This window comes from Callorhinus ursinus, unplaced genomic scaffold, assembly GCF_003265705.2.
Source record: "Callorhinus ursinus isolate GAN/ISIS: 27379988/994484 unplaced genomic scaffold, GSC_fseal_2.0 scaffold68, whole genome shotgun sequence".
In the NCBI taxonomy this organism is placed as follows: domain Eukaryota; kingdom Metazoa; phylum Chordata; class Mammalia; order Carnivora; family Otariidae; genus Callorhinus; species Callorhinus ursinus.
Window position 1 is genome coordinate 2,445,345 of NW_027397130.1, and position 17,128 is coordinate 2,462,472.

The 17,128-nt window shown below is 63.5% G+C and overlaps 1 protein-coding gene across 3 annotated transcripts; it reads right to left on the bottom strand.

The window, feature by feature from the left end:
• Positions 1 to 722: 722 nt before the first annotated feature.
• GAA (alpha glucosidase) lies at positions 723 to 16,949 on the bottom strand. Of its 3 annotated transcripts, XM_073886135.1 has the most exons (21): positions 16,866 to 16,949; positions 16,541 to 16,692; positions 13,476 to 14,065; positions 12,373 to 12,518; positions 10,379 to 10,544; positions 10,206 to 10,302; positions 9,587 to 9,706; positions 9,361 to 9,479; positions 9,145 to 9,276; positions 8,100 to 8,210; positions 7,408 to 7,521; positions 7,243 to 7,327; positions 6,738 to 6,855; positions 6,324 to 6,457; positions 4,646 to 4,797; positions 4,314 to 4,462; positions 3,180 to 3,321; positions 2,662 to 2,811; positions 2,095 to 2,259; positions 1,750 to 1,902; positions 723 to 1,333 (listed from the first exon to the last, which is right to left on the bottom strand). In XM_073886135.1, the coding sequence occupies exons 3-21, from the start codon at positions 14,022 to 14,024 to the stop codon at positions 1,274 to 1,276; spliced, it is 2,862 nt and encodes a 953-aa protein (XP_073742236.1). In that variant the 5' UTR covers positions 14,025 to 14,065; positions 16,541 to 16,692; positions 16,866 to 16,949; the 3' UTR covers positions 723 to 1,273. The 3 variants fall into 3 exon arrangements, with proteins under 3 accessions (XP_073742236.1, XP_073742237.1, XP_073742235.1); XM_073886136.1 differs by lacking the exon at positions 16,541 to 16,692 and having other exon boundaries at positions 16,866 to 16,935; XM_073886134.1 differs by lacking the exons at positions 16,541 to 16,692; positions 16,866 to 16,949 and adding an exon at positions 16,174 to 16,301.
• Positions 16,950 to 17,128: the final 179 nt, after the last annotated feature.

Below are 17,128 nucleotides of genomic sequence, written 5' to 3' on the forward strand. Positions count from 1 at the left end.
TCGTCTGCAGGGACAGGCGCGGGGACCCGGAGCACTGCTCTCGCCAGGACGGCCGAGGGTGAGCCGGCCGGGGTCAGCGAGTGCCTGCGGCAGCGGCCGCTCTCACTGCTGCGGGGAACGCAGACCGGTGCAAGCACGTCGGAGAGCAGTCGGGCAGCTTCTAGAACAGGAATCACACCACCCCCACACGACCTGACCGTGTCACCCTGGCGTGTGCTCGAGAGAAATGAAGACCTGTTTGTCTTCATCAGCTCAACGCAGCTTTATCCACACTGGCCGGAAACTGAAACCAGCCCCGAGGCCCACTGAACAAATTGTGGCATATCCACACGGAGGCAAGTATTTGGCAGCGAAGCAGGGACGTACAGCGTGGGCGAGTCTCAGAGGAATCAGGCTGAGTGACAACCGATACATGCTGGATGCTTCCATTTCCATAAACTTCTGGAAAACACACTGCAGACCGGTGGTTGCCTGGGATGGGGGCGTAGGGGCCCATCTCCCACCCACCCTATGCCTGGACTCCAGGCCCAGTGGGACGTTCTCCGGTCACCTGAGAGGTGCCTGAAGGTGGCACGGGGCTGTGCCGCCTTCAGGGCGCACAGTGACACGCACCCCGCCCCCCCCCGGAGCATCCAGGGGCCCATTGAGGATGGAGGGCTGCCTCCATGTGATGGCCCTTACACATCCTTTCTGCCCTGAATCCCAGAAGGACCAGCGGAAGCTTGATTGCAATGCCCCTTTTATTAAAAATAACTGCACTTAAGATCAAGGGCTTCCCTGGGTCCCGTGAATCCTCCAGAGTTCCCCAGGCCGGCTCTCATGGGACGGGAGGGCAGCCCCACCTGCTGCCGGGGGGCGATGCCCAGAAAGCAATTTGCGGTGGCCAGAGCAGCAGGGCAGCCCGTGACGTGACCTCAGGGTGCAGGCACGGCAGCCTCATCCCGAGCACACCTCCGCCGTCTCCGACAGGCAGCTGGTGGCGGACGACATCACACACATTCCAGTGACAAGCTTCAGAGAGGTAAACCTTCCAGAACAGCCTTTTGCACAAGCAAGGCAACCCTGGGGGCCACAGCTCGTGGGATCCCCGGGTCCCAGGAGGTAGACGCATATGCAGATCTGGGTATTCGAGGGAGGTCGGCGCCATGAGACATGGGGCATGGGCTTCTGGCCCTGAGGCCACCCACACGTCCTGACCAAGAGTTCACAGGTGCTGGGGCCACGGTGAAATCCGTCTCCTCCCGTAAAGGGTCAACACGCCACTGGCCCCGGGTTACGACCAACTGATGAGAAACTGCTCTCCCATCATCAGTGAGACAGGGATGTCCAGGGTCTGGAAAAAAAATACAAAAAACTGACCACCACACAGTTGCCATCAGAGGGGAGGCCCTGAGCGCTCGGCAGACAGGAGCCTGGGCTTGGGTGCGTGGCGCGCTCAGGGCCGGCCCCAGCCCTGCAGGCTTCTCGCTCTGTGCCTCCCTGGCTGAGTCCGGAGGACAAGCGTCCTCTGCATTGACCGCCTCAGCTTTGGAAGCGGGCTGCCATTTAAACACGGCCCACGAGTCACCATCCGTGTAGACGCAGGCGGAGGAAAGATCCAGGGCGCACGGGGCCTGTCCTTCCCCTCCTTCCCTCACCCTTGTAAGACCCGGCTCAGCTGGTACCAGGTCCCCAGGGTCCTTGGCACCTCCCGCCCGCTCGGCCATCCTGGTGGACCAGCCCTCTGGCCCCGTCTATGGGCCCTCTTGCCTTGGTGTCAGGGCTGTAGGTGAAGTTGGAGACAGGGACGCCATTAGAGAGGACCTGGCTGGGGGCCACGGCCAACCCCAGGATGGTCACCTTCCTCAGCTGCAGGCTGGCGCCCTCGCTAGTCACATGCACCAGCTCGTTCACGATGGTGTTCTGGCAGAACGGAGAGACAGAAGCGAGGTGTCAGCGGCCGGTCGGGGTCGGGGGGTCTGGACAGCAGTCGGCACCGTGCCCCTGGGCAAACCCTCAGGACGCTGGCCCACAGACCCTGCTCCCTTAACAAGGCTGACCTGGGGACAGGAGGCCCCACGGTGCCCACCAGTTTGGGCAGGTCCTGGGACTCACATTCCTGGCCAGGAAGATGACCTTCGTGTAGTCCCCGCGCTCTGGCACCCCCAGGCTCTCCCCGTCATCCCAGAATAGCTCCCCTTGGGCCTCCCTGTTTGCGGTCAGGGCTGCGAGCAGGGCCATGGGCTGCTTCCGGGACTCCGTGGTTGTGAGGCCAGGGCCCTGGAAAAGCAGGTGGCACGTGTCACCGTCTCAGGCCTGGCAGAGGCCTCCACAGTCAGGACAGGAAGGACACTGGCCTGGGACAGCTCCACGCTGCCAGAGAGCAGGCTCCACAGGACAGCCTACAGCCGAGGCCTGGGGGGGCCTGTGCTGACCACTCTGGCCAACGCAGACACCCTGGGGGGTGCGAGAGGCCCACAGAGGTTTGCAGACTGCTTCCCAAGAACAGCGCACGAAGCAGGCCTCCCCTCTGCCTGGCACAGCAAGTCAGTTCATCTTCAACCCTCAGACACTGTGCTCTCTGCCTGAGGTTTGGGGATGGACCCTCCCCTGAAGGGGCAGCATGGGGTCCTGGCAGCCCCAGAGCTGGACAGATCGACTCAGGTGCCCCGCCCAGGTTACCTGCAGGGGGATGATGTGTCCAGCCCGGAGGTGGAGGTTGATGGTGTCCAGTGGGGCCGGCAGGGTCACCCACTGCCCCTTGCTGTGGATGGCAGACGTGAAGGGAGCCCGAGGTGGAGGTGGGAGGCTGCCGAAGGCCTCTCCTGGCACCTGCAGGGACATGGCATGTCACCAAGAGTCGGGGCAGTGCCAAAGTGCTGTCACTGGGAGCCTCCGGCTCCATGCAGGGCCCTGGGGTGGGGGGCGGGGGGGGTTAGGAGGCAGAGACCCTGACCCAGGGCTTGGGGCGGGGGCAGAACTCTGGAGTGGGAGAACTGTAGTCCATGGGAGTTACCCACTCGGGCCTCAGTCTCCTCATCTGGAAAATGGGTCACTGCAGGGCCTGGGTGGGAAGATGCATGAGAAGCCCTGGGCAAGGGCCGTCATGCACCCGGGTCTCCAGAAACGGGCTCCCTTCCGCCATGTGGCCCACCCCCGCAGGGCCTGGAGGAGGGACACCTTTGGTCCTCGGGACTCACTGTCTGCAGGTTGTACCATGTGCCAGGAGGGAAGTAGCCAGTCACTTGGACCTTCCCAGCCTCAAGCACGGGGGTGATGAGCACAGCCGCCCCCCACAGGAGCTGGTGGTCCACGGTCCAGGTGCGGGGGTCCTCGGGGAACCTTCCAACAGGAGGGGCGGGCGCCTGGGCTTGGTGACCTCTGAGGTCAGTGCGTTCAGGGGGCCCTCAGGGAAAAGCGCAAGGAGCCAGAGGACGCTGGGCGGGCCACGGCGAGGCGGGACCCAGCCGCTGGAGCTCGGCGTGGGGCGTGGGCAGGCCCTCTCCCCAGCCACACACTCCGGGCCGGGTGCCGTCCATGGCTCCCGCGTGGCAGACTCTTCCTGACCACCGGTCTGCCGCTGGCTAGTCCAGGTCCTACCACCAGTCTGCGTCCTTCGTGTGAGTTTGGGACACTGACCGCCCTAGTTTGTTTGCCTTTATAATTCTGCACTGAGGAAAGTCCTAATATTCTGTTTCTGTTCAGAGGAGTATAACTTATTTTCCTAAATTCAGCCCCGTCCCCCTTGCCTTTTGCTTCTGAGGCTTAAAAAGCGCTCTCCTGCCAGAGCACTGAGGACCATTCGCTTCTGTGTCCCATGGAACTTTCTAGACCTTAGGTTTTGACGTTTAAGTATGTAATCCGCCTGGAACTTAGGTCTCCACAGCACGAGGGGAAAAATGGATTTTTGCAGACAGCTAACAGATCTGTACTATGTGGGGCTCTGGTCTACTGACTGGACGTGACGTTTTATTGCAGGGCAGCTGTTTACATATCTGAGTCCTACCTGGGGGACGTCAGTTGGGGTTCTCCCGAGGTCCTTTCTCCCTGTAAGCCAGCCCCGTGACGGTTTTATAACTTGCTCTACCACCTGGTTGGCCTGCTCTGTACTTGGTGTCCTTCACCCTGGGTTTTCAGGTACCTGGGATGCCCCCAGCCCTGAGCTGCAACCTCACGGGTGGGAAGTGGGGGTGCAAAGGGCCTCCCTTGGCTGCACTGGCCCCCTGATTCCAGGGATGACTCCCCCCGCCCCCCGCAGCAGGATGGGGCCGCCCCGGAGCCGCCAGGCTGGTGGCCAGCCTGTGGGCTCTTGCTCTCCGAGCCCAGGCACTCACTCCAGGAAGAGGGGCCGGGCCACGGTCTCGCCCAGGACGTGGGCCCGGTGGAACAGCAGGTACAGGTAGGGCAGCAAGGCGTAGCGCAGGCTGAGGGCCTTCCGCATGGCTTCCTGCGCGGTCTCGCTGAACCTGTACGGCTCCTGAGGCTGCAGCGGGGGAGAGGGAGAGGGGGCAGCGGGGCGAAGGGGGAAGCACCTGGCCCTCGGGCCGCCGAGGTCCCCCACCTCTGCCCTGGGAGACCCGGCCTGCTGGTACGGACGCCAGGCCGTGCTGCTGCGCCCGCGGAGGGACCCCCAAGGCAGACCCCCACCGGCCCCGCCGGCCCCTACCAGGCTTTTGAGGTCGTTGTGATTCCGCATGAACGGGTAGAACGCCCCCAGCTGGGTCCAGCGGACACACAGTTCCTCCGAGGTGCTGCCCAGGAAGCCACAGACGTCAGCCCCGACCAGTGGCACCCCCAGCAGGTTGAACAGCAGGATTTCTGGGAGGGCAGAGTCAGACTGGGGCTCAGCTCCCCCCCCCCCCCACCGCGACGGTCAGTACCGCGCTGGCCCTGGCGTCTTCCGCCTAGGGCCAGCAGAAGGACCTGCCTCGCAGACCACCTTCTGACACCCGGGGTGGGCAGAGCAGAACAGCCCGTTAGGGTTGACGTGTGTCCCCCCCAAAAGCGATGTTCGAGTCCTAACCGCCTGTGCTTATGAAGTGACCTTATTTGGAAAAAGGGTCTTTGCAGATGCAATTCTGCTGAGGTCACTGGAGGGGATCCTGCCCCAGGATGCCTGGTGGCCGCGTAAGAGGAAGCCCAGACTGTGACGACACACGGGGGAGAAGGTCGAGCGAAGACAGAAGTGGGGGCCGGAAGGACAGCCCCACACTAAGGACACCGAGGGCTGCCGGCCACTCCCAGAAGCTGGGAGACTCGAGGAAGGGCTCCCCGCTCCGACACCACGAGTCCGACTGCAAGCCTCCAGGGCTGGGGGAGACCACGCTTCTGTTGCCGTGAGCACCCCGGGTGAGCAGGTGCATGCGGCAGGGAGGTCGGCGAGCCCGAGCCGCTGAAGGTCCTCGGCCGGCGCCCACCCCACTGCTGCTCAGCAGGACCAGGCTGTGCTGGGCCCTCCCTCTCCTCAGGGTCTCCTCAGGGACTAGCAGCCAACGAGCAGGACCCGACCCAGCCTAGGGCCGCGGGGGACCCTTGCCTGGCTTGCAACAGGTCCCGGGACCTGCATGACCTCTGCCACGGAACGATCAGTGCACGCCAGAGCTACGGCCCGAGACTCCCAAGGTGGGCGTGGAGCCGGGAACCTAGCTCTCGAGGGGGCTTCAGAGGCTGGCCTGCAGGGGCGTGGGCCCTAGTGGGCCGCACCTCCCCCACGGTGAAATCAGAGCCGGTGGCATCTGGGGGCAGAGCTGGACAGCGGCTTCTGGAAGGAGGAATGGTTCCTCCCAGAGCTCGCCCAGGGCTTCCCCATGGCCCGAGGGTCTGCAGATGCATCCCACACGGCAGCAGGCCTGGGGCTACCAGAGAGCTTCCAGGCTGGGGGTCTGGTGGAGGCTCAGCTGCGCGTGGTGACCCCGGGAGGTCACTCCAGCCCCTTCCCCAGAGCTCCTGAGCCGTCTCTGCCTGGCGCACGTCAGCAGCATGCGAGCTCCTGAGAACTAAAGTCACATTCCTCTCTGCAGGTGGGGTGGGCGGCACCTGCGGGCTGGGGGCAGGATGCGCTCACCAGGAGGGACATCATGAGAGGACAGAATGTGACGGCTTTGCAGGCAGCGGCCTGGCCGAATCGGAGATGGGGATGCTTGGAAAGTCCAGCACTGCCCGCCAGAGTGGCAGAGCGCCCCAGGTGAGCTGACCCACACAGGTGAGCCCAGCCATCCGTGGGCCCACGGGCCTCACGCCCCACGTGAGGCAGCAGCGTGTCTCTGAGCCGAGCCGAGCCGAGCCTGGCACTCGGTCTGGGCCCCGCTCCCCTCCGAGCGGCCGCTCCTGACAGGGGCTCTCACCTGGCACGGAGTACGAGAGCTGCTCCCAGCTGCTCCACACATCCCCCGTCCAGTGGCCGGCGTATCGGCCGTGGCCGGCGAAGGTTGAGCGGGAGATCACAAAGGGGCGCGTCCCCCGAGCCCTCACGAGGGCCCTGTGCAGAGCGGGGAGACAGGGCAGTGCACAGCAGGGCTGCCCGGGAGCCCCCGAGTGGCCCCGCGCCGAACTGGGGGTGCAGCAGGGAGGCAGAGCGGGGAGTGAGCAGCCCAAAGGGCCAAGGCCAGGAGGAGGGGGGGGGCTCCACCCGAGCCGCCAGGCCCCGCCCTGCAAGGCGAGCCTGTCCGGGGAGGTCCCTCCAGGCTCCCGCTGGGCCTCCGCGCAGTCACCACCGGCCCCCCTCAGAGGCGCGGGGCAGCCGTGAGCTCGGCCCTCACCTGTGGGAGGCGAGGGCTTCCGTCAGGCCGTACACGTTGTGCAGGTTGTAGTGCGTGGAGAGGAACTGGCGGCTGGAGGCACAGATGGTGGCGGCCCGCAGGGTCCCACCAACCACCCCTGGGAGAGGGAGGCTGTCTCCGTCTGTGGAGCCTCCGCCTGGCCGGCTGGTGCCCCCCACATCCCAGGAGCCCCCTTGGAACTTGGGGTGTCCCCTTTTCCAAGGACAGGGATACGGTGGAGGCTGAGGCCGACCTTTGCAGACCGCAGACTTGACGTCCACCTGCTCCTGACCCGTTTCAAGTCTCTCCCCGTTCCTGTCCCTAAGCCTGGGACACCCTCCCTCTGAAGGGCCCCGCCCGGCCACGGGAGCCCGGTCCGTGTGGCCTGTGACGTCTCGCCAACCCGACCTTCCTCCTGGGGTTGCCCTCCCCTTTCCGGGGTGGCTGTGCCCATCGGCTCCTCAGAAAGGAGAGCTGGCACGTGGGGGCAGGTGGGAGAACTCACCTGGCACGTAGGGCGGGTTCTCCAGGTCATTGTCGGGGCAGCCGTCCACAGAGCCCTTTACGAAGTTGGAGGGCTCGTTCATGTCCTGCAAAAAGAGGCCCTGGTGTTGGGCGCCCTGCCCTGGGCAGATGCTGGGGCCGGTCCCCCAGCCCCCGGGACACTCACGATCCACATGCCGTCGAAGGGCACCTGGGCGTGGAACTCAGACACCATGTCCTGCCACCAGTCCAGGGCCTCGGGGCTGGTGAAGTCGGGGAAGGCGGTGAATCCGGGCCACACCTGCAGCAAAGGCCAGAGGGGAGACCAGGGCCCCCCCACCAGAGCTACGGCCTTGCTCGTCTGCCTGGGGGTGGAAAGTCTGTGGAGGTGAGGGTCGGCGGCGGTAGGGGCGTGGGGGGAACACGCCTGAGATCTCACTTTCAGACAGAGGCCCCGGAAGCGAGTCGCGGACACCTGCACCCCTGGCAGCCTCCCCGGCCTCCCCTCAGCTGGGACCCCCTTCCCCTTGGCTGCGGGCACGCCCTGGAATGGGAAGTTGGGGACTCTGCCGGGTGCCCCCGTGGGAAGGCCCGGGAAGCCCCCGGGGGGCCGGAGGACACAGAGACGTTTGCTAAGGGTCAGCAGAGCTCGTGCCTGGGCTGGGCCAAGCTGCCCGCAAAGTCAAGGGCCCCCGATGGAAGGATTCGCGGTGGTATCAGGAGCCCCCGTCACTTCTAGCCGTGACCACCCCCCTCCCCCTGCCCTACACAACAGGATGGTTTTTTTAATCCCATCCTCTTTCTGAACAGCGAGCGCCCTGTGGCCACTGGCTGGGGACTCCCGCTTTCTCAGCCTGTGCCGCCCGGCCCCCACCCTACCTTCCCAATCAGAGGCTGCCCGGTCTCGTTGGTGATGAAAACCCTCCTCCGCAGACCCTCGTCATAGGGACGGTAGCTGCCGGGGGGGCTGGAGCTGCTGATGGCGGGGTCCTGAGTGGGGTGTGGGGGGAACCAGTCAGGAGGAGAAGGAAACGCTCCAAAGCCAGGCACCGATTACAGGGGCAGTGAGAAAGTGCTCTCGATACATCGTTGGGAAGAACAAAGCCAGGAGGGAGCGCGCATGCGTGCACACGCACACGTCTGCTGAGAGACCAGCCCGCGGGGCCCCTGGATGCACGTTCTGGCTCTGCTTTACGGGTTCTAGAGTTTCACAAATGGTCTACGGTGAACCCTGATTTCTTTCAGAATAAAAGAAGGTCTGCATCTGCCCTCCCTGCCCTGAGTGGCCACGGATGCTGGCTGCGCTCTGAGGGGCCGAGCTGAGGGAAATGGCCCGCGTCAGCATGATTCTGACCTCCGGGCAGACCAGATTCCTCCACTGTGGGGTGTCCGCCGTGCAGCCCCTCAGCCTCAGCGCCCCTTCCCCAACTCCTCTGGCCAGGTGGCTAGGCACTCAGCCCGGCCGCACCGGCACTCTGGCTGCAGGGACTGGCCCCGGGGGACTGTGGCCGCTCGGAGCCCAGCCCTGAGCCTGGCCCTCCTTCCCGTGAGGCAGAACTGAGTGCGGGAGAGGCTGGGCCACGAGACACTCAGAGCCTCCATGGCTCCAGCTGCCCGGGCATGCAGCTCTACCCCGGCCGTCCCAGTACTGAGGGACGGGAGCCGAGCGCAAACCCTCTGCTTGAAGCCGTTCATGTAACCTACAACCAAAGGGATCCCGAGCGACAGATGTTTCCAGGGACCCTCAGGCTGGACATCCCCGGACAGCAGGGACCCAGTCTGTACGTCTGATGTTCCCTCAACAGCCAAGACCCTCAGGAAACGTCCCCAGTGACCACAGCAAGCACGAGGCAGCTGAGGCACTGGGTCTCTTCCCCGCCCAGAAAGGCAGCCCCACGCGGCATGGGGCAGGAGGGCCACTCACCACGATCATCACGTACCGCCGGCCGTCCTGGTGGAGATCCTGCACCATGGCCGGGAAGTCCCTGAAACCGTCCTTGTTGAAGGTGAAGTCCCTCTTGGCGTCCATGTAGTCCAGGTCATTCCACTGCGTGTCCTGCAGCCAGCACGGGGAACGCTGCAGCCGGCCTGGGGGCCTGCGTCCCAGCCCAGCCCCCCAGCACGCCCTCCCGGCACTCACCAGGGGGAAGCGGGCCCTGGTCATGTTCTCTACCACCTGGCGGGTGATGGTGGTGGAGGAGTAGCCCCAGCGGCAGAGGTGGAAGCCCAGGCCCCAGTACGGCGGCATGAACGGGTAGCCTGCAGCCGGGGAGGGGGGCTCCGTGAGCAGGCCGGCAGCAGCCGGAGGGGAGGAGGGACGGGACGGGGGAGGGGAGGGGCGGCACGGGGCCAGAGAACAGGCCTACCCACGACTTCCAGGTACTGCTGCACCACGCTCTTGGGCTCAGGGCCCAGGAAGATGTACATGTCCAGGATCCCACCTGTCGACCTCCAGCTGAGGGCCGGGCTCGGCTGCAGGACCACATCTGGGGGAAGCAGCCCTTGGGGCTCAGGAACAAATACCCATGCCCCCTTCCCCCGACCCCTGCCCCCGTGGCACCTTGAAGAAGGGCCACATCCCACCCAGGGAAGCTGGGAGCAGCCTGCTTAGGGCCTGGGGACAGTTCCCCCGAGCCAGACTGCTTGAAGAGCCTGGAGCAGAACAGACCGCAGGACCCCCCTTGCTGGCCTCTGCTCAGAGCAGGGGTCCCAGAGCGCTCTTCGGGGTACCCAAGGACAGAGCTGGCAGAGGCCACAGCCCACTGGACTCATTTCTGGGCAGTGCAAACAAGGCCCGGCACCCTGCCCATGGCCCCATCCTCTACCGCTAGCCTGTCCCGACAGGTGCAGACAGCCCCGCGCTCCCCCCACAGAGGGGGTGCGGCCAGCCCCAGGGAAGCCGCTGGCCGGGGGGCTCAGAGGGAGCGCCGGCTACAGGACACGGGGACCAGGGTGTGTGCTAGGGGTGGTTGCCCGCCTGCTTACCCATGGCGTTGCTGTTCAGCAGGAAGACCCCGTGAGCTGACCCGCCGTCCTCCAGCACCAGGTAGAAAGGATGCGACCCATACAGGTTCACGTTGGGCTGGGCATGTGGACACAGCACGTTAGCGCCCTCACCCACGTGGTGTGTCTAATCCCCTCCTCGCTGCCCCCTTTACCGAGGGGGCGATGTCCCGGTTCCAGAGGGTGATCTTGGTCCAGTTGGTGCTGAGCATCAGGGAGCCGAGATGCTCGGCAAGGCCCGTGATGTGCTGTGATGGCAGGGAGGTGGACAGCTGCAGAAACTGGTCGGCGAAGAACAGGGGGGCCACCGTCGTGTTCAGCCTGCCGGGAAGAGCCCAGGCAGCCTTGCGACCTAGGCAGCCAGATGACCCCGAGATGGACCCTCCCAGAGAGACCCCTGGTGGCCCCTGAGGAGGGCTGGAGTGGCCTGGCCACCTCTGTGACACAATGACCCCAGGACAGAAGCAGCCACTGGAGGCCCAGTGACCCTTGGGACCTGACCCAGGTGTGGAGAGCTCCCACAGCACTACCTGGCTATGCCCACACTGCCCCAGGTGGGCATCCAGCAGGGGACTGCCCCATAAGCCCTGGCCACAAGCAGGTGCCGGGCAAGGGCTGCTCGAACCCTTCCAGTCCTAGGAGTTGTGGCCCCGAGCCCTTTCTGCAAGGGCCAAACTGCTCCCAGACCCCAGCCATGACCTTCCCCAGAGCCATGGAACTGTGTCCACCCAGGGGTGGCCAGGACCCCCTGAGGATGCACAGGGTCAGGGCGAGGAAAGACCTACTAATACCGATTTCACGGAATGACGTCCCACTGCACCCTGCCTGCCCCTGGGCAAGACTTATCTGTGTGTTTTCAAGACCAAAGTCTGATTAAATGCCTCAGAAAACTTCTCTCCGATCTCTGCTCAAAGGTCAGCTTCCTAGAGAGGCCTTCTGTAGCCCCTCACTCCAGAGGCAGCCCTGCCCTCCGCATCTGCACAGCTCCTTTCTAGAACTTTGTTAGCATTGTGACTCCTGACATTGTACTTGGCTTCACTCACTGCCTCTTCCCACTGTGTCAGCCCTGGGGGCAGCTCCATACTGCTCGGCCAAGAATGGGCAGAAAAGAAACGCATTTCAGGAGGTGAGTTCTCCTAAGATTAATGCAAGCTCATTTCCGAATATGTAACTTAGTCTAGTGACAAAGAGGAACCTTGTCAGCCCAAGGCACATATTTATGTGGGACTGTGTGGACAAAGCACACAGGGTGCGTCCTGTGAAAATGTGCTTGCATAATCCACCGTCAGGACAGACGGGGGGGGGGGCATCAGCAGAAGCGCTGCCCCGGCCCATGGCTCTGGGAGGGAACATGTCCAACACTGGGAATCACGGCTACCACTTTGGATTCCAGGATGCTTTGGTGCATCCAATTCCCAGGGTGTGATGGGGGCGGTGGAGGTGATGCATCCCCTGGAGGCGAGGGCATGACCAACCGAGGCCCTCACCCTTGCTACCCATCCATGAGCGTCGGCTGTGGGTCGGAACCTCGTTAGGAGCTGGAGGCCCAGGAGTGAGCTTCCAGAATGGGAAAGGCTCCTTGGCGGGCAGACAGCAGCAACGATTTGGACAAACCTAAGATCTCAGGGGGACACAAGTCCCAGGGGGACGTGAAACAGAGTGGCCAACAGCATGGATGCCGGGCCCTGCCTCAGAAGCTGCCAGCAAGCCGCCTCAGTCTCCCCGTCCGGACAGTGGGGATGGTAACAGCACTACTTCTGAGCCGTCCGGGTGCCGGATGTGCCTAAGTGACACGCGGTAAGTGACGATCAATAACACACACGTGAACGTAAAGCGGTGAGGGGACGTTGCCTGCGGTGGGGGTGCCGTTTCTCACCGGACCGAGGTTTCTCAGCCTTGGCACTTTTGGCATTGGGGTGGGAGTGCTCTGCTTGGTGGAGCCATTGCCAAAGGTCCCCTGGAGGACGGCTCCCCCAGCAGGCCCTACCTGGGGGGCGTGAGGAGGGCATCTGCAGGGAGTTGCTGAGGGACCTGAATGAGGTGAGGGAGGGCTCCAGGCAGAGGCAGCAGTGAAGAGCCCCAAGGGAGGGTGGGGAGACGGTGCCCTGGCACCCCCACCTAGGGTGGGGGCACAGAGACCAGCACTCACAGCACCCGGCCGTCCAGCTTCCGGTGCACGACCACCCCAAAAGGCTCTTCCTGGAACTCCACGCTGTAGAGTGTGGACGAGGCCCGGCTGAGGACACGCGGAGTCTCCAGGGGCACCTCGTAGCGCCTGTTGGCGGGATCCTTGATCTAGGAGTCACATGGTGGTGCCATGAGGCTCTCTGGGGGCCAGCACACCTCCCCCTCCTTCCTCACCCCCCCGAGTCCGTGTGGCCATACACAGCATGTGAGCACCGACAGTGTGGTCAACCAAGCCTCCGTTCCCTCACGTCCAGATCCCCATGTGGGTCGCCAGGGAAGACACACAACACCCAGTCAATCTGAATTCCAGATAAACAACTCTTCCCAGTGTGTCTCAGATATCGCATGAGACATACACTAAAAAAAAATCCATTCCTTGGTTTTCTGGAATTCAAAGTTACTGAGTGCATCCTGCATTTTTATTTGCTGAGTCTGGCAACACTGTTCCACCCAGCGTGCCCGTCACAGGGTGGCTGAGAGATTAGATTAGAGCACCCAGCTCAGCTCTGCCTGCTACGCAGTGATCACTCAGTAAATGTTGGCTGTTAGCAATTACTTTGTTAAAATTATTATGGATTGTGTGCTTCAGGCTCTCTCGGCTTGGCCTCCTCACGTTCAGTCCCTGGGTTTCTGCTGGGCAACTGATATGTGCCAGACTATGTTCCAGGGGCTGGGAATCAGCACGGAGTAAATCAGACAAGAGGCCCTGCCCTCAGGCGCATGGACGATCATCATATTCCACTGCCCACTGCCCGAAACATTCCCCCCAACCTCCCTGTCCACCTCTCCCCTTGCTGACTCTGTCCTGTAGGACTTCAGGTCCCTGGTGGGATGTCACTTACTGGGGGAGACCTGACCTCCCTCCACTGTACCCTGAGCCCTGCTCTCTAGAGCATGTTCTAGAACCTTCTAATCAGTGTCTTACTGGCCACTGCTCCCTGAGTGTAGGCACTCTGTGCTCACTCCTGGACTCCAGGTGAAGACACACAGCACATTTGCACACCAAACCAACACTTCATCCGCGGCCCACCCACGTTTTCTCTGCCCCCGTCTGGCCCTGCCCACCGTGAAGTGAAGCCGGCTCTCCGTCTCCAGCAGCACGTCCAGCCGTAAGGTCAGGATGTCCTTGGGGAAGAAGGTTGGGGTGTTGCGGGTCAGGGTGGCCGTGTAGCCTGTCTCTGTGGTGGTCAGGTTCTCCAGCTTGTAACTCGGGTAGCTGGGTGGGAAGAAGCACCAGGGCTGCCCCATCCGGGGGACCCGAGGCCACTGCCTTGCAGGCCGGTAGCAACAGCCCCGGGCCTCACACTGCTCTTGGGTGATGGCCTTGTCGGGGGCACAGTCGAAGCGGCTGTTGGGGGGCACATCGCACTGTGTGGGTGCTGCTCGGGGACTGCCGTGGTGCCCCGGGGTGGGCTGGGGGCCTGGGCCACTGGATCCCTGCTGGCGAGCACGATAAAGCTCCTCAGGTACTTGGGAGAAGCCACGCTGCTCTTGGGGGAGCACCAAATCACGGAGCAGGACGTGCCCCAGGAAGGCGGCGCTGGCCAGGGAGATAAAGGTGCAGACCCCCAGCAGGGGGCGGGAGCGGGAGCTGGGAGGCCACCTCACGTCCATGGTCGCTGGCACCAGCTGGCAGCCGGCCAGGTCCTGGAGGCCTGCCGAGAGAGGAGCAGGGCTCAGCAAGGAAGGCGGGACAGAGTGGCCGGGCGGGGGGGGGGTTCAGGAGGCTCTCACAGCTTCCAGCCGTGGACCTGTGGCTGGCCCGGCAGTGCCCAGGGTGCGGTGTGCCGAGAGCATGAGGCAGGAGAGGATGGACAAGCTCCCGGCACTGTTGAGAAAGACAGCAAGGGAAGGGAAAAGGGAAAGCCGAGGGAAGCCCCAAATAGGGAGTTTCGGAATACCCTGTACTGTGAGAGCTTACAAACGAAAATGCGTTTAAAATGTGCATAAAATGATTTAAAGACATGCAAAGACCTACGTGGGAGGCTGACAAGTGGAATAAACAAGTCCCAACACGCAGAGCAGAGAGGGAGCCCTGCTTCTTTCTGCAGAGACTGTGGCTGAGTCACTCCGTTTTGGCAAATGAGCTGGAAGTGGAAGGGCCCTCGGGGAGACCCACCACTTTCTCTCCGCCCCTCTTCTGCTGCCCCGGGTGTACAGCCCAGTAAGAAGTCTTGGGCACGGCAGCAGCCGAGGGCCACACTCCCGGGACAGCCCCCAGGCCCCAGCAGGTGGAAGGCGCTCCCTGCCCCTGCGGTTAGGGGCGGAGCAGCCCCTCTCTCTGGCTCCTCCGGAGCTAAGTCTGTTACTACCTGCATTTTGCTTCTCTGTACGTTCTAAATATTTTATAACGAACACTGTTGGCCCAGCTCCTCCGAGGAGCAAGATACCAAAAAGACCAAACGGGCAAGGATTTAGTTAGGGGCGTCCTTTCTCTCCGAGAGAAAATGGGGAGGTTGCCAGGGAAGGGTGGGAGAGCTGTCACCCCCCCAGGCAAGATCTGACCTCAGGGAAGTCAGGAGCCGAGGGGAGGGGTGGTTGGGGCCTTGCATCCCGGATTGCCTGCCGTGTAGGCTAAGGAAGGTTCTGCAAGGCCACGGGTCTGGCAGGAGGACCCGAGCCAAAGCTGGCCATTAGCGGGGTCGACGTCTCGCAGAGGTGGCCTGCCCTAGTGTCGTGGGCTGGGAAGCAGGCTGGCCCCGGAGTGGATGCGTGCAAGCTCCGTGTGGCGGGAGGCCTGGGGGACGCTTGCACCCTCGGGCCGCCAGAAACATGCAAGGACTGGGGAAAGTCACGTGCTAGCAGAAGTCACTGAGGGCCCGAGGGAGTGTGAGCCTGTCACACACTCAAACCAGGCCCTTGGGACATTTCTGGCCACAGTGGGCCACTGCTGGATTGGGTGCACGAGTGAACTTTTATTCACAAACGTGCGTTTTTCCCTCACGCCAACCAACTGTCCCATTCTCCCCATGGCCAGCTGGGGGCCCAACGATTCACTCCAACCCTGACACGAATCCCGGAGTCGGCGCAGACCCCACAGGTGAGGCCCCAGCCCCACAGGACGGTCCCCCTTCAGACCCCAGGCACAAGCCCCACGTTGTCACTTGCACTTCTGACCAAATAACTGGCTCTAAATTTGAAGGTTCGCCCCCCTCCCCCACCCACCTCCAGTTTGATGATTGGCTAGCACACTCAGGAAAGAGCTTTACTTACTGTTACCCATTTATTGTAAAAGATGCGGCTCAGGAACAGCCAGAGGACGTGGGATGGACGTGGGATGGGGGGCTGCGTGGGTGCGGAGCCTCCACACCCTCTCTGGGCAGGCCACCCACCTTCCCACACTGAAACGTGTTCACCAGCTCAGAGGCTGTCCAAACCCCAACTAGTTTTGGTTTCATAACCTAAGCACAACCGAGTAAATCACTGGCCATTGGCGATTATCAATCACCAGCCCTCTGTGCTCCCCAGAGGTTGGGGGTGGGGGAGGTGGGGCCGACAGTTCCCACCCCAGAATCCCGCCTCCTGCTTCTGGGGACTAGGCCCCACCCCGAGGCTTGTCCAGAGGCCCTAGCCACCAGCCATTCTATTAGCATATAAAAGACACTACCACTGCCAAGATTCCCGGGGTCTTAGGAGCTGTGTGCCAGGACCTGGGGACAAAGACTATATATATTTTTTATACCCGTGTCCCAGCTGCACCTGCCCCCATCCAGACACACGTGACACCCTGTGATCACGGGGAGGCAGGGCCTAGGGAACTCACCCTTGGGAGCTCTTGGGCAGTGCCCGTGGCCCTCCCCACCCAAGGTTCAGGAGCGCAGGGGTGGCCAGGGGTGCCGCAGGGCCAGCACCGGTCCCCTGCCGCTGTGTCCACTCTGCACAGGGAAGAGACCCCAGAAACGGGAAGGGCTGTCAACCAGAGGGCTTGACAATTTAGACAAAATGGGGAAAAACACAGAAGGTCAGGAGGTCAAGTGGCGCTGCGGGCCGGGAGGGCCTGTGACCTCCCTTTCAGGGAAGTGGCTCCGAGCCGCTGCTTACCAGCCCCCCCCGCCCCGGCAAGGGTGGTGGTGTAGACAAGCCGGGTTCAAAGTCCAGCTGTGCCCTGACCAGAGAGGCAGGGTCCTTACCCTGTGCCTCAGTTTCCTCCCCAGAATGGGGCCAGGCAGCCTCCGTCGCCCAGCACCGAGGGCGTGGATGAGACCGTGGAGTCCCCGGGGTCCCCGTCGTTAACCGCTGCCCGCCGCCCGGGGACCCTGGCACGACGCGCTCAGCTTCTCCACTAGCAAACCACAGAGAATAAACCCCGTCGATCGATCGGTCCCTCCCCCTTAGGGAGTCACGGCTGCCCCGACCGCCTAGCCCCTAGTCGGAGCGGGCGCCGCAGGCCGTCCCCGCCCCGCCCCGCCCCGCCCTTCACTGGGACCCCCACAGGCCCCCGCCCCGTCCGCTCACCTCCGCGCACGCGCGCCCGGCCTGGGCCCCGCCCGCTCACCTCCGCGCACGCGCACCCAGCCCGCCTCCCTCTCCGACCCCCACTCCCCGCCGCGTTAGTCTCCGCGCACGCGCGCCCGGTCCGGCCCACCCCCCCCCCACCCCGCCCCTCCCCTCCTCACAGCTAGCCTCCGCGCACGCGCTCCGGCCCGCAGCGGCCGCCCGGCGCCAGGCGCTGGCAAGCACGCGCCAGAGGGGGCGGGGCGGACCGGGTGACAGGCCGC